The following is a 13921-nucleotide window of genomic DNA, read 5'->3' on the forward strand; positions in this document are numbered from 1 at the left end:
GGGGGGGGGGGGAGGGGGGAGTGTTCTGCCTCACTTCAAGTTGTTTCGTAGAGACAGTAAGGTGGGGTTGAAAGTGTGACTTCAGTCACTGTCTTCCGCTGAGTTAACTTTCACAAAATAGAACAGTGCAAAAATGGGGAGCCAGAAAGATGCACAAGGCTATTCACAAATGGGAAATAAAAACTCATTGTAACTTTACAATGATACGAATGGCTTCTGTGTCAGGGGCTAGCACAGCACATTGTAAAAAGAGTTTGACTATGAGCTGTATTAAATATCAATACCATGGTCAAAAAATAACCAAACAAATCATGCCTCTAGAAAATGCTAAATCAATAGAACATCCAGAAAAGCGTTTAACGAAAAACAAACTAGTAGTCGCAATCATTAGGGATGCTTTATATTTAATGAATATGTGAACAGGGAGAGGTTAGAAATATGCAACATCTAGAATATTACATTTACCTTGAGAGAAGATCATGTTGTATCCAATATCTGCAATGATTGAAAATGCTGAGGTCCAGGTGCCAGCATGGTCCCAGCACATTGTACTGTTGTTAACCTCACTCTTGAGCATCACTTCTGCAATCATCTCTTCGAGAGACATTTAAAAACAAGAAACAGGTGTACGAATATAGCTGCCTTGGTGAGATTTGTCATTTAAGCCCGGATGCTCATTGATTTATTCAAATTTTAATTAAAAATCACTACTGAGTGATAACGCACACGCACAGAAAACACACACTTGTTCAGTCCTCACCGACAGGAAGTCAACTGTCAACTGTTGCTCAACCCATCACAACCATGCACCTCTTGGCTCCCTCTGGCGGCGATTTAAGTCACTTCATTCATTCTTTTCCTTGCGGTACAGTCGCCTCACTATAAGAAGTAACTTGAACATTGCGCGTTAAGAAAATAGTCCCTACCGTCGTGATGAGCTAACTTCTAGTCTAACTATCGCACGGCTGAAAACTAAATACTAAATAATGGACCAAACTTTATCGTTTAGCACTGGATGATTCCTGTTACAAGACAGTTACGTTTAGACACTTTAATAAGAATTTTTGCGTACAGCTATCGCTCCGCCAGGTTACTCCTTATAGTGAGGCGACTGTAATCGGCCGGCCAGAAACTTGACGAGCCTGTCGCACTCTCTGAAGATCACGCAGACCCGAGGTAAGTAGTAGTGGTACTTCTCGTCCTCGACGCCTCGACTCCTTTACTTGAACCCATTCCCATTTTTCGCAACACACGGGCGAGAGATGAGACTCGGGGCGCGAGAGGAGAAAAACAACTAGAGAGGGTGAGGAGTGTGATGGGACAAGAGCAGAGAGCCGGCCAGTGACATAGTTACGATTGTCGTCACGGCCGAGTTGCAATAAATCGGGGGCATAAACGCGCAACGCGCATGGCCGCCGCCGCAACGCAGCGCGGCCCTCACGTGGGCTTCTTTCTTTGTTGGTGGAGGACCGGCACTTTACTCGCGTGACAATTTAGCGAGGTCGAGCTGGACTTCCAGGAGTGCATCCTCCTCTCTTCGTTAAGAACAAAGAGCGAGAAAAGTGAGAAGACGACACGCTGCAGAAGATGAGGGGGGGGGGAGTGGGGTGAAGAGAGAGAGGGTTACAGTTTATGACAGTTGCTCCAAGTCTTTCCCTATCTCTCTCTCGCTCTTCTTGTGGTAGCGAGCAATTAAGTGGGGACTTCCGACCGCCACTGACCGCACTGTAACGGCCACAAAGTTTGCGAGCCTGCGGGCGCGGGGAGTCCGGCTGGGTGTTGTGAGCTGCGGGGGCTCACCCCCCAGGTGCAGGCCGCCCGCCAGGACCACAGCCAGCTCGTGTTTTCTGCGTCGTGCTGACGTCTTGCTCATGGAAAGATCCACCCCAGCCGGCCCGCGGGGAGCCAGGGGCGGGGCGGGGCCGGGTGCACAGTGTTTATAGTCGAGTCGAGGTAACAAGCGAGCGGAGCTGGGCCCCACACGGCACCTACGCCTGCCCCTCGGCCGGACTGCGGCTACTCCAAACGGACTCTCCCTCTCCTCCCCGTGCTCTCGGCGGCAACGGTACATGACCGCCGTCGACGACAAGCATGACGGCGTACCCCTCTGGCTATATATAGCGGCGCGCCAAGTTTGTTTTAGGATGTTTGGCCGTGAAGTGGTGATGCCGCTCTAAAAGTAAAGCCCCGACACGCGCTGAATGTGTGTGAAGGAGCGGACGACGACTGTGCGCGGGGCCGGACGAAACCGACTCAACACAACTCTCAAATGAGAACGCATCTGCTGGCAGGAAAGGGAACAAAGGGCGGTTGGGGTGCAGAAGAGGCGATGCGTGGGCAGACAGGAAGTTTGTTGGAGAGGGGGTGGGTGTAGTTTGCAGTGCCAGATCCTTTTTAATGAATACCGTTCAGAACTTGCCCAACTTGCCATCGTTCAGGCGTTCATAGGGGTGCTCACAGCAGCCGTTCGTTCACGTGTTCATTGCCCGTTCGTTCACCGGCCTGGTTTCTGAGCAGCCCCCAGGGATAACTGCCTGAGATATCTGGAAACAATGAGAACCTCCTAGCTCGCGTCCTTAACAAATACGGCTTGTCGGCTCGTAAGAGGCTGGAAATGTGACAAATTTGCTTGATTAGGTGCAGCAATACTAAAAAATTAGACCAATGCAATTTTTTTACTTTTCTTGCATTCGCTGGATCCCATTGTGAACTCCGATGTTAAGCAGGTGGGTGCCCAAGTCGTGGGGTGCGTGCATAACGGGATGGGCAGAGGGAACCCCCACCGAGTTTTATTGCCCATCATTCGTTCTAGATTCGCCAAGCACCATATTTTTTTTAAGAGCCCGTAAACAGCTGGTGGTGACCACTCGCCGCCTCGTTTAAGAGCGTGTGATGCTCGCCAATGAGCTGTCACGCTCGTGGCGGAGCGGGAGGCGGAGCGACTCCTGCCAATGCTGCCCTGCCGCCCACGCTCCACGCCCGCGCTCGCGACCCGTCCTCTTTCTCAGGTGTGTCGTCCGGCCAGAGAGACACATCGAGTACATGATGCACGCCTCCTTGCCTGTCCCCCTCGCTCCTCGCCCTCTCTCTCCGTCTCTCTGCGAGTGTGTGTCACTGTCGCACTCCTCTCTCGCTCGCTCTCCGCAGCCCTCTCCCTCTCTCTGTCTCACTTCTTTTCTTTTTTAATTTTAACCGCAGCTGGGCGGGGCGCGGCGGCGCGGCGGTGACGAGGAGAGGTACGCCCCATCCTGCAGGGGGGAGGAGGCAGTGTTCGCAGTGCTGGCCGTGCAGTCATCGTCGGGCTGCTGCTTCTGCCTCCCGCGGGCGAGAGACACATACCCCCGAGGAGCGCAGCGCAAAAGTGCGAGCAAGCGCGCGAGCGCCAAAGCCACACGCCGCGTGTCGCGGGACGGCCGAGTATAGTGATATTGCGGACGATTATCGCGAGAGTCGAGAGTGCGGGAGCGTGTGCGTGCGTACAGTGAGGCCAGAGGACCGTGTAGGTCCTGTAGGCCCCCGGCGGAACCCCCCGCGGGACCTGACCTCCCCGGGACAGTGAGTGGTGCCGACACAGCGGCCATACTGCCGCCCAACATGGATTACCAGCCTCCGGACCACATCCTGTGAGTGCCCCGCTGCCCCACAGCCCCGCCTCCTCTCCTCTGCGACTGGAGCCAGCACCGGAACCGGAACTGACTGGCCGGCCGCCGAGCTGCTGGCTCACGGAAGCGGCTATAAATCGCATAGTGTCCTCACACGGCTCTTCCTGTTCCTCTTTTGGGGGAGGAAGAGAAATTGCGGAATTGGTGTTCGGGCAGAGCCAGTATGGGAAACGACACCGAGCAGGCCTCGCGTACAGTGGATTACCACAGATTTTTCGAATTACCCTTGGATTACCCACCCCCGGGATCGACACAGCTGAGACCGTGACACGACACGACGATCACCCAAAATTCGTGATGCTGGTCGTTGAGAGGTCTCCACTCGGTGGCCTGACTTGCTCATACTCGCGGGGCCCAACTCATTTCGCCCTGCTGGGCCCGGCAGCGGCCCGCCCCGCGGCGAGCATGGGGGTAGGCACGGGGCGGTGCCCGGCCGCGCGATGGGCTGCCTACGCCCCCGGGGCTGATGCTGGTGCGGGCCGCGCCCCACACTCGCCGCGGGGCGGGCGACGGCAGGCGGGTGGATGGACGCGACGTGCCCGGGGGACAAAGGCAGAGAGCAGCAGACAGACGACGGCAGAGGCCCGGCGGCATAGAGCAGTCGCCCCGTGAGACAAAGAGACGGAGAACGGCGAGCGGGAATGAGGAGAGACGGCGAGCAGAACGGATGAAGGTGGTCGCGGTATTTTTAAGGCCCCCCCGCTATTCCTGGGATGACTGAGGCCCACCGGCTCGCCTGCCGCCGCCCGCCCCTTGCGCCTCCACGGTGCCCCCTCCCCCCCTTTCCCTCTTTTCCCTCCTCCTTAAGCCGGCCGGCCGGCCTGCGGCGCCGGCGGCCCCCGGCGAGTGGTCTTTATGTCGAGGGCCTCATTGTCGGGGTTGTAGCTAGATTATCGAGCCCCCCTGCGATGAAGGCCCCCTAGGGAGCCGGGGCAGGGGGGAGGGGTGGCGGATGTGGCCCACTCGTCGCCCATGAGAAAGATCAGACAAGACGGAACCACACGTTTTACGACCACGTCCAAAAACAAAAATTGTGACGCTTGTTTTTGGGGTCATAGAATGGTCGGGGCCCGATCGGACCCAAACTGTGGATTTGAACTCTACATTTAAAAGCTCAGAACAGGCTGAATTGACTATTTGGGTATCTATGGGCATTTGCAACCGGTTGATCCCAAGAAAGACTCACTATACAGGATGTCTATATTCTATTCTCGTATTTTACGCAGGGAGATGTTTATCTGCGATAAAAACAGCGACTTGGCTTTCAAGCTGTCTTGTTTTTTCCAAATCTGCTATGGAACTGAGACATTGTTTTTATCGCGTCGCAGCTGCAGATGTAACGCTCTCAACAGTTATTAGCTCTGTGGTTGACCACAAGAACATTCTATTACTGACCGTACGACCGTCCTTGCCCTACGACACGGTAGCGGACTCAAGGACATGATTTTTTTTTTTCATTGAACTGCCACACCCCTCCACCTTTTCCCCTGAAAACCACTCATGTTCTTGACGCATAACTTGGTTGAAATAAGTTATTGATTCGATATGTCCACCGTACAATGCCATTAGATAATTTTTAAGAGTTCCTACAATAATTTACGTTTTGGAGGAGCTTGTATTTTGGCACCAACTAAATTAACTAACATTTGTTCGTGTTATGGAGTCGAGGCGTTTTAATGTGTTTCCTGGCGCCTGCAACCTTCGGATAGGCAGACCCGCCACGCACGGGAGGCCAGGGATTGCAGGGGCCGACTCGACAGGCGCAAGAGCCGAACACAAAAAGATTTTCGTCGTACAAGTTATTTGGGATACGTGGAAAGTGTTTTTGAATATCAGTTAATGAGTGGCGAGAATTTGTAACTACTTTATTGTCAAACTTCATCGTTTTTTGGTGTTGAACACCGTTGAACACGTTCAAGATCAATTCAAAATGTCAAATGGTACTTTTATGAATTTGCCCACCACGCTTACGCTTGCTCACAGAACGTCCTCTTAATTTGCTCGTTTCGTTCAAAACAAGTCCAATTTTCTTGAGTAACTCGAAAACATTCAGGAATAGGCAACACATTTCCCTCGCTACGACGTAATCAGCTATCTTTCTGGAGTCCCACTTGATCCCGATCCGGACTGAACCCCGAGTAATATCCAGACGGTCCTTCTACTAAAGTGGAGGTTTGTTGCTGACGTGTTCGTTCTGTTGCAGATGCGGGTCGTCTGGCTAGCGACACAGGCCGCCCCACAGGGGGCCTCGGACACAGACAGCGCCCCTCGGCGGAGCGGAGGTGAACCCGCTCCTCTGCCTTCTTCTCAACCTCTGCGACAGCCTCGTCAGGCACCCCAAGGTAAGGAAAGGCCCTGCATGTCGGGGACGTGTCGGGGACCGTGCACGAGCACGACGAAGACGTTTAGGCGCCTCCCCTAGACCAAGGCTTTTGCAAGGCTCGGGTGGGGCTGGGCGCGGCGCCGGGACGGGACAGTCCGCCACGGAGCGGACAGCAGGATGGGAAGAGAAATAGTGGTGTCACTGCCCCGCGGATGTTTGGGCTACCCTGTCGGCGAAAGACAAAAGCTGACTCCCTGCCAAAGGCGTGCAGGTCCCTCGGTTCGGTCCGCGTTGCCAGCGCAGCATAGCGGAGCTGGAAACTCCGTTTGGCGGAAAGGCGGGCCCTCTCGGTTTGTTTTTTAAGTATACTTCATTTTTTCTAATTATTGTTTTATTATAGTGGGCCTGAACTGTAAAAATTGTTTGTCATCACGATGACGAAAATACCATGGTTAATTGTTAGTACAGGGGTGTCGTCTTGGTTTTTTTCGTCACGGACTGACAGACAACCAAATAGCGAGTATCATAGTTGTGCGTAATAAGGGTAATAGGGACTCTGCACACCAATATCCAGAGTGATTACCTCCTCTCCTGGCCATTCCGCTGAGCAAGTGCACACTAGACACGATGGGTAGCAGGGGGACTGTTGACCGTTTTACCGGCAATGACACAGCAGCTAACTTGCGGACCACCACCCCCTCCTCTCCGAACCCCTCGGCCTCCACGCCCTCCTCGCCTTCTCACTGTCTTTCTCGACAAACTGCCCCGATACCCTTGAAAACCAAGAATAGAAAGTTGGGGTAAAACGGTCTGGTTGGTTGAGCGAGAGGGGGGGGGGCAAAAGACGGAGAAAGATAGTGAAAGGGAGACGGGTTGTTACCAATAGAGTCTACTACGTACTAACCTAGATGGAGGCAACGTGGACGTAACATTTCATGCACTACTATTCGCTTTGACAGATGTCTTGCAAGTGGACACAGTACGTTGTGCGTAACGGGAAGACATGTAACAGGAGAGATATAGAAATCTTTCTGTAGTAATTAGTCGCACGGGCGAGCTTTAAATTGGGATATGAATGTCCTTGCCTCGTCCCACTAGCGAAAATTCAAAAGAAAACGATGTGACGTGCGGTGTCAGCGCCCCGCGTGCCCGGCTGCCAACGCCGCCGGCCCGGTGGTCGCCGACGCCGCCGACGCGAAGACGTCTCTCAAATAAGTCATTGACGCTGCTACGCTCGCGCCCCCCTGCGGGGGGACCCAGAACCGCGGCGTGCGGCTGGCGCTCGCGGGCCAGGGCGGCGGCAGTGCACGTTGGTTCAGGCGGCGGTGCCTGCCTCCCGATGCCGCGGTCGCCGCTGTTGCGCCTGCAGTGGTAGAGAGGTGTCACATGCCACCTCCGTCCGATCAGACGAAAAAGAAAACGACGATTCTCAAGAAAAACGAAAAAGCTATAAGCGGACGCGTAGAAAACATTATTATGAAGGGGGACAGTGCTGTGATAATAATTCTGTGTTAAAGTAGTAAAGTGTGAGTGAGTTTAGTGTTTCTGAAGAGCGACTATGCTCGTCGAAGTGAACGTTCTTCAACACTTCATTGGATACCATATGCTGTGAAACGCGTAGAATTAAATTTTAGACGTGTGAGTACGAGCAGGGAGCCTAACGAATGTGCGTTTTTGTACTGGTGTGTGTTAATGCCTTAGAATAAAGAAATTTCTTGTCTTAGACTAACTTTCACTCTACACCTAATCTTTTCCTCAATCCTAACATAACATTTCCTCGGTTTTTGGCCGATTCCTCCAAAAAAAGGCATCCGTCGCATGCAAGTGCGGCGTTAGGGACAATTTTCCTCTCAGGAAGTTTAAACCACTTGCAACAATGTTACAGCATGACTGAGGAACGCATGACCCTAACTTACCAATGTTGCACTCTATAACGAGCACGAGAGGCGATGCATGGAGTGAGAGCATTTTTATATCATCATTTCATATTATTTTTAGTTGAAACATAACATTGAAACCCCAGGCTCGGGGTGCTCTACACCTGTCCGTATGATACGCTTGGGTGGGATGTGCCCCTGTCCCGCCCTACCAGGCTAATCCACGCCCCGCCCTACCAGGCTAATCCACGCCCCGCCCCGCCCCGCCCGGCCCCGGCCTGCCGCGGTCACACAGACGGTCCTAGCAGCCCCTTGGCGCCCGGTCTATTTCTGCCTGTTTATATTGGTGAGAGTGCCCCGCCCCGCCACACCTCGCCCCGCCCCGTTGCCCCCGGCGGCCCTCCTGCAGCATGGGGACCGTGCATAAAGCATCTTCCAGACCCGCCGCCCGCGCTGCCCCCCTGCCCCCGTGACGCTCTGAGTAAACTTTGATTTGGTCCGAGTTCACGCGCACGCCGGATTCGGTTGCGCAAAATTATTGCGTTAAATGTCGTCACGATGACATCATTTTTTGTTTTCCGTTTCCTCCCTCTGGTGGGCTGGTGACGTGACGCGGCTCTTGTCGCCCACGCGGTCGCGGGGGAACCGCTGAGTCTGCCAAGGTGCCGGCAAAAGGGAGAAATGATCCAAAATAACGACTCTAAAGTTCAACTCAGTGAGCTTGACTGTCCAGCTCACTGATGTTCATCGAACCGGAACTTCGAAGTGTATCAAAATTCATGAAGGTGTCAATTTTTTGAAGGATCATTTTTTTTAGAAAAACGAAAGTACACAGCACGCAAAAATGACCTGTGCTGGCACGATAAATAGTGTCCTGCAAAAAATGTAGTAACAGCAAAAGCTTTTTGATAGAAGTGCAAAAATGATGTCAGGTATGACGAACTCAACGTAATCAATCAGCTTTGCTGGGTTTGGTATTGCTGATTACGCTTTTGCATTTCCAGCAGAAAACTTTGTCTATTACTTTAGAAAAAATTACTGAACCCACCAACCCCCGTTATTTTCGTAGTAAACCGACGTTGAAGCCTCCCTTTTCGGTACATAGGGGACGGACGATACACTGATAAATAAAGTGTTGAACTGGTGTGCACATGGGCGTGCTCAACACAATGTAGCAAACTTTTAGTGTTTTGACGGGATATTTGAATACTTTTGAAGTGTTTAACAGTAAATTTAAACACTTTAATGTGTCCCAAGCGAGGGGTGCCCAACTGAGGTAATCAGGTGTACACAGAGTAGGTAATCCCTGGTAATCACCGGTAATCATTGGTAATCGCCAGTAATCCTTGGTAATCGCCGGTAATCCTTGGTAATCGCCGGTAATCCTTAGTAATCGCCGGTAATCCTTGGTAATCACCGGTAATCCCTGGTAATCGCCGGTAATCCCTGGTAATCGTCGGTAATCCCTGGTAATCACTAGGTAATCGTTGGTAATCACCAGGTAATCGTTGGTAATCATCAGGTAATCTTTGGTAATCACTAAGTAATCCAGCCAGGAAATTCCTGGAAATCTTTGGTAATCACTGGTAATCTTTGGGAATCACTGGTAATCTTTGGGAATCACTGGTAATCTTTGAGAATCACTGGTAATCTGTGGTAATCAATGGCAATATTTGGTAATCTCTGGTAATCTTTTGTCAGTGGTAATCTTCGGGAACCCTTGGTAATCATAGGTAATCTTCGGTAATCTTCGGTAATCTTTGGTAATCCGTGGTAATCATCACTTTTTGGTAATCAGGTGTACACGATTTTTTCGAGTTGGGCACCCCTCGGTCCCAAGCTTTATCGCCAACCCTGATGTTGAACAGTGTTTAACTTTACTGTTCAACGTTTTATAGTATTCAAAAACCCAGTCTAACACTTGAAAGTGTGCAACATAGTGTTGAGCATGTGCATGTGCACGCCAGTTGAACACTTCATTTATCAGTGTATTCGTTTTGAGAACCAACAAACCATGTGCCAAATTTGTGCAGGATCCACATTTTGCGAGCTTGTCATGCGACCGCGTAGAAGTGTATATAGTGTAGCTACTGCACTCGAGCGCACTTGGACCTGTCGCAGACGGCACATATTGTATGCAGTGTGGACGACGCTGCTGTCCGTCGCCGCTGAGAAGTAGATCTGGGCCAACAAAGCGCGTGAAGGACGACACGGTGCGGTGCGACCGACATCCCTCACGGGACACACACTTTCCCCCTCTGGCGCGACTTGAGGCATGAAGAGTCCATTCAGCAGCGTCACATGCGCCGTTGGGCCGGCCCGGGCCAAGGAGTTGGACGACAAGTTAATTAATGAGCCGCCAACAAAAGACAAGAGCTCAAGCTCGAGAGCTCGGCCGTGCCAGAGTTGACGCGAAGGCGCAGGCCGCTAACCGCGACACCAAGCGGTGCGTTTTCCTGTTATACGAACTGCGGAAGTAGCGTGACGTTTGAGAGGCGTGACTCGGATGGGCGGGGAGGTCAGGCAGGGCCACTTGACCGGTGGTGGCGGGTGCGGCTCAAGAGGTTGCAGGCGGCGGCGGGCGCTGCGCTCTGCCTCCCCACTGACCTACCCTATAGGACGAGACGAACCGGCGCGGACGCGGACCGGCGCGGCGGGAGCGGGAAGGGCTGCCAGTCAAAACTTTGGGAATCGCATACGCGTCACCGGGGCACGCTAAGCGCACGTACGCACGCGCGGCAGCGGCGTAACGACGGACCTACCAGTGATAGCGTCAGGAAGCACACGAGTCACGCGCGCACTCACAACAAACAGGGGGATAGACTTACTAGGTAGATGTACGCCGAACCACGTCTCGCGTAACAGGCTCCGCGATATCTCACGAAACATTATCACGCTGCGACGCGCCTAGCAGGTAGATACCTATAGGCCTGCGGCGCTGACACCCGAGTCGGGCTTAAAATCAATACAGTTTTTGCTTTTTATGTGACAAAGTTAGAGTAAAATTCACATAACTAGCTTAAACCGTTCTCGAGTTATCGTGACGCGAAACTTTCTGATCACTGGAGTAAATAGGCTTCTCTAATCGCTCATCCAATCCGTGATGACGTCAGGAAGAGCACGAGTCACGCGCGCACTCACAACAAACGGCGAGACTCGACGCCCGTGCGGCAGATGGCGCGCCCCGCGCCGTCCTCTGGGATTCCCAGTTGGAACTCTCCCAGCAGAAAGGACGTCACCTCGAACCTCGTACATGTTGTTTTCCAGAGGGCTTGACATTTCGTTTCTAGAGTTTGACTGGAAAACCACTTGGAATCTAGCGAGTGTATTGTACCGCATACGCATAATGTGGGCAGGTTGCTGCCCGAATGGCGCCAAGTCCACCCAGATGCACAAGGGCATGCCCGGTGTCTCTGAATGGACACCTAGTACGCAAAGATCGCTCAGAAAGTATGTCCTTTTCCAGCAGATTACTGGAGCTCAGCGCCCGCGAAACGCCGGGTAGGCCATCCCGCAGTACACGCATGCACAGCAGGCAAGATGTTGCCTACCTGACAGGCGCTATGCAAGCTTAACCGGCTGTACTTCGGTGATCCCTCAGTGGTGGATGGGGGTTATCAGCCGCCTGTGAATTAAGGCTCGTATATTCAGAATATTTTCGGCGGGTAAAGTTCTAGCCACGAAATACTGCCTCGTCTTAAAATCCTTTATATCTGAAGAAGATACCTGTTGATGGTGGAGGTGTGAGTGGGGGTAGGGTAGGGGGCCACCGAGCAGTGACCGCGAGCGTCTCTGCAGGTGTAACGAGATCGGTTGAGACAGGGTGGCGACTCGCGGCGGCCTCGCTCCTGTCTGCTCGCTAACTATCGGCCTCTCAAATCTTTGGGGAGGGGGGAGGGGAGGGGGAAGACCAAAGGCGGGGAAGGGGGAGGTGGGACAGGGGGCCAAGGCAAGGGGAGGCTGGCCGGCGACTTTCCCTCGCAACGAACGCGGCCAAGGCCTTCCCTGCCGCGGCCCCTTTGGCTCCGACACCCAAACAAAACGGAAAAGTGAGCCCCGGTCATGTTTCGATAAAGTCTATATTTTCGATACTCGCGACGACTTCTCGTTCTCAAGCTGTGGCGTTTATTTCGTTTCGAAGGCGTATTCCCTCTAAGGGTCTGCAGCGAATTGCTTCCACCTTCTCTCCATACAACCGGACAAAAAGGAGGATCCCCAGCCGAAAGAAGGGCTAAGCGAACTCGTGGGTGGTGGAGAAGCTGACGCCAAACAGACTCTGACGACGAACGAATGACGTCACGGGTCTCGAAAAAGAGACGGGGTGAGGGAGGAAGCAGCATGTCGCCCAGGGCGCCGGCATGAAAAAGCAGTGCCGCGGACTACTACAAACAGACCAAACAGGAAATAAAAGTTTTCAAGATTGGATCATACTCTCTGAACCGGCGCGGGCGCATGTTCCTCGCCAGGCCTGGCTAATCCGAGCCGCTGTGCGTCTCTGACTGTTCAACCCCGGAAGAAGTAAACTCGTAACCGGGATATGCAAGGCTTTTGAAGCTCGCTGTGATGCGGTGCCGTCGTCGCGGGCGGCTGGGTGAATCGCGTCGGTCAAAACTTGAAATCCTCCCTCCCCTCAGGCTGGCCTCTGGCCTGGTGGCCTGGCTGCCTGGCTTGCAGGAAGTGTCGGATCAGCTGTGGGGCGTGTCGGCCTACATGTCCCCGGGCAGGCCCAGCCCCCAGCCGGCGTGGCGTACGCCGAGTCGTGTGCGGTGCCACGCCGCGGGCTTTACTGGCGTACAGTCCTTCCTGACGCACTTCACCGAGCCGGTTCTACTGAACGGGGTGCTCCCGGCCGGGGCTGCTGTGGGCTGCGGGCGGGGCGCTCGGTCCTATATTTTTAGACCCGTGTCTGTTTGTTTCACTTTTACTGGATGATTATTGCCCGTCGAATCCCGGCATATCGTTCGTTACTCACCAGTTTGCATCGAGATGGGCCGTATCTTCAAGAGAACTGAACAACATGACATTCCAACGAATAGATGCGGTCCGGAAGTACAAATTAAAATGGAAGCACAACAACTGAACCAGCAGTTGAACGCAATTTATGTGGAACCATCGCATGCTAGATCATCATTTTTTTTCGGGCCGCTTTTCAATTTGTTCTTTCATTCGGTTTTTGAAAAAGAATTCACGGCTTGTGATGTTTACCCTTGTAGCACATATCGTTCTTAGAACGTTTACGGAACCCTCAGAGAACCACAAGAACGTTCTCAGAACGTTGTCTGAATGTTTGGTGCTCTATTAATCATGGGGTTTTGTCTCTTTTCATGTTCCCACAGGACCATGGAGCAATTCGAGCAGCTGTTGACGTGCGCCATTTGCTTGGACCGGTACCGCAACCCCAAGCTGCTGCCATGCCAGCACTCTTTCTGCATGGAGCCCTGCATGGACGGGCTAGTGGACTACGTCCGCAGACAGGTAAGGCCCAAGTGTCACGCTGGTGACAGTGTCACGCTGGTGACAGTGTCACGCTGGTGACAGTGTCATACTGGTGACAGTGTCACGCTGGTGTCAGTGTCACGCTGGTCACATTGTCTCTCCGGCGACAGTGTCACGTGTCCTGCTGGTCTCTTACTCGTCACGCCCTTCCAGGTGAAATGCCCCGAGTGCCGCGCCGAGCACCGCATCCCATACCAGGGCGTGCAGGGCTACCCCACCAACGTGACGCTGCAGCGCTTCCTGGAGCTGCACATCGAGATCACGGGCGAGCTGCCCGACCCGACGGCGGGCCAGATCATGGAGCGGTGCGGCGTGTGCTCCGAGAAGGCCTACTGCTCGCTGTGCGGCCACTGCGACAAGAAGATCTGCGAGGACTGCAAGGGCGCGCACATGGACATCCTGCGCCGGGAAATCGCAAGAATCAACAACCAGGTCGGTGCGCCTTGGAGTCCTCCAAGGGGGACGATACAACGGGCTCGAGGTTTAGCTGCGATTAGTTTCTCATGCTTTACACAAATTGAGCTCGCGTAAAAACGGAAGAACGCGATCATGGAGGAAAGGGC

The 13921-nt window shown here is 53.3% G+C and overlaps 1 protein-coding gene and 1 long non-coding RNA gene across 2 annotated transcripts in view; one reads left to right on the forward strand and one right to left on the reverse strand.

The window, feature by feature from the left end:
- LOC127749581 (uncharacterized) overlaps window positions 1-1172 on the reverse strand; it is a 92331-nt gene extending 91159 nt beyond the window's left edge. The window contains exon 1 of the long non-coding RNA XR_008011229.1: window positions 466-1172. This is a non-coding gene — a long non-coding RNA (uncharacterized LOC127749581). The remainder of the gene's footprint in view (window positions 1-465) is intronic.
- A 2079-nt stretch (window positions 1173-3251) lies between these two features.
- The window catches only part of LOC113209946 (treacle protein-like), a gene marked incomplete in the record, with an annotated part of 30338 nt that continues 19668 nt past the window's right edge, over window positions 3252-13921 (forward strand). The window contains 4 exon segments of the mRNA XM_052268341.1: window positions 3252-3623; window positions 5866-6004; window positions 13199-13337; window positions 13512-13790. Of these exon segments, the coding sequence (XP_052124301.1) occupies window positions 13203-13337; window positions 13512-13790 (414 nt within the window).

Source organism: Frankliniella occidentalis, unplaced genomic scaffold, assembly GCF_000697945.3.
Source record: "Frankliniella occidentalis isolate FOCC.00 unplaced genomic scaffold, Focc_3.1 Scaffold67, whole genome shotgun sequence".
Taxonomy (NCBI): Eukaryota; Metazoa; Arthropoda; class Insecta; order Thysanoptera; family Thripidae; genus Frankliniella; species Frankliniella occidentalis.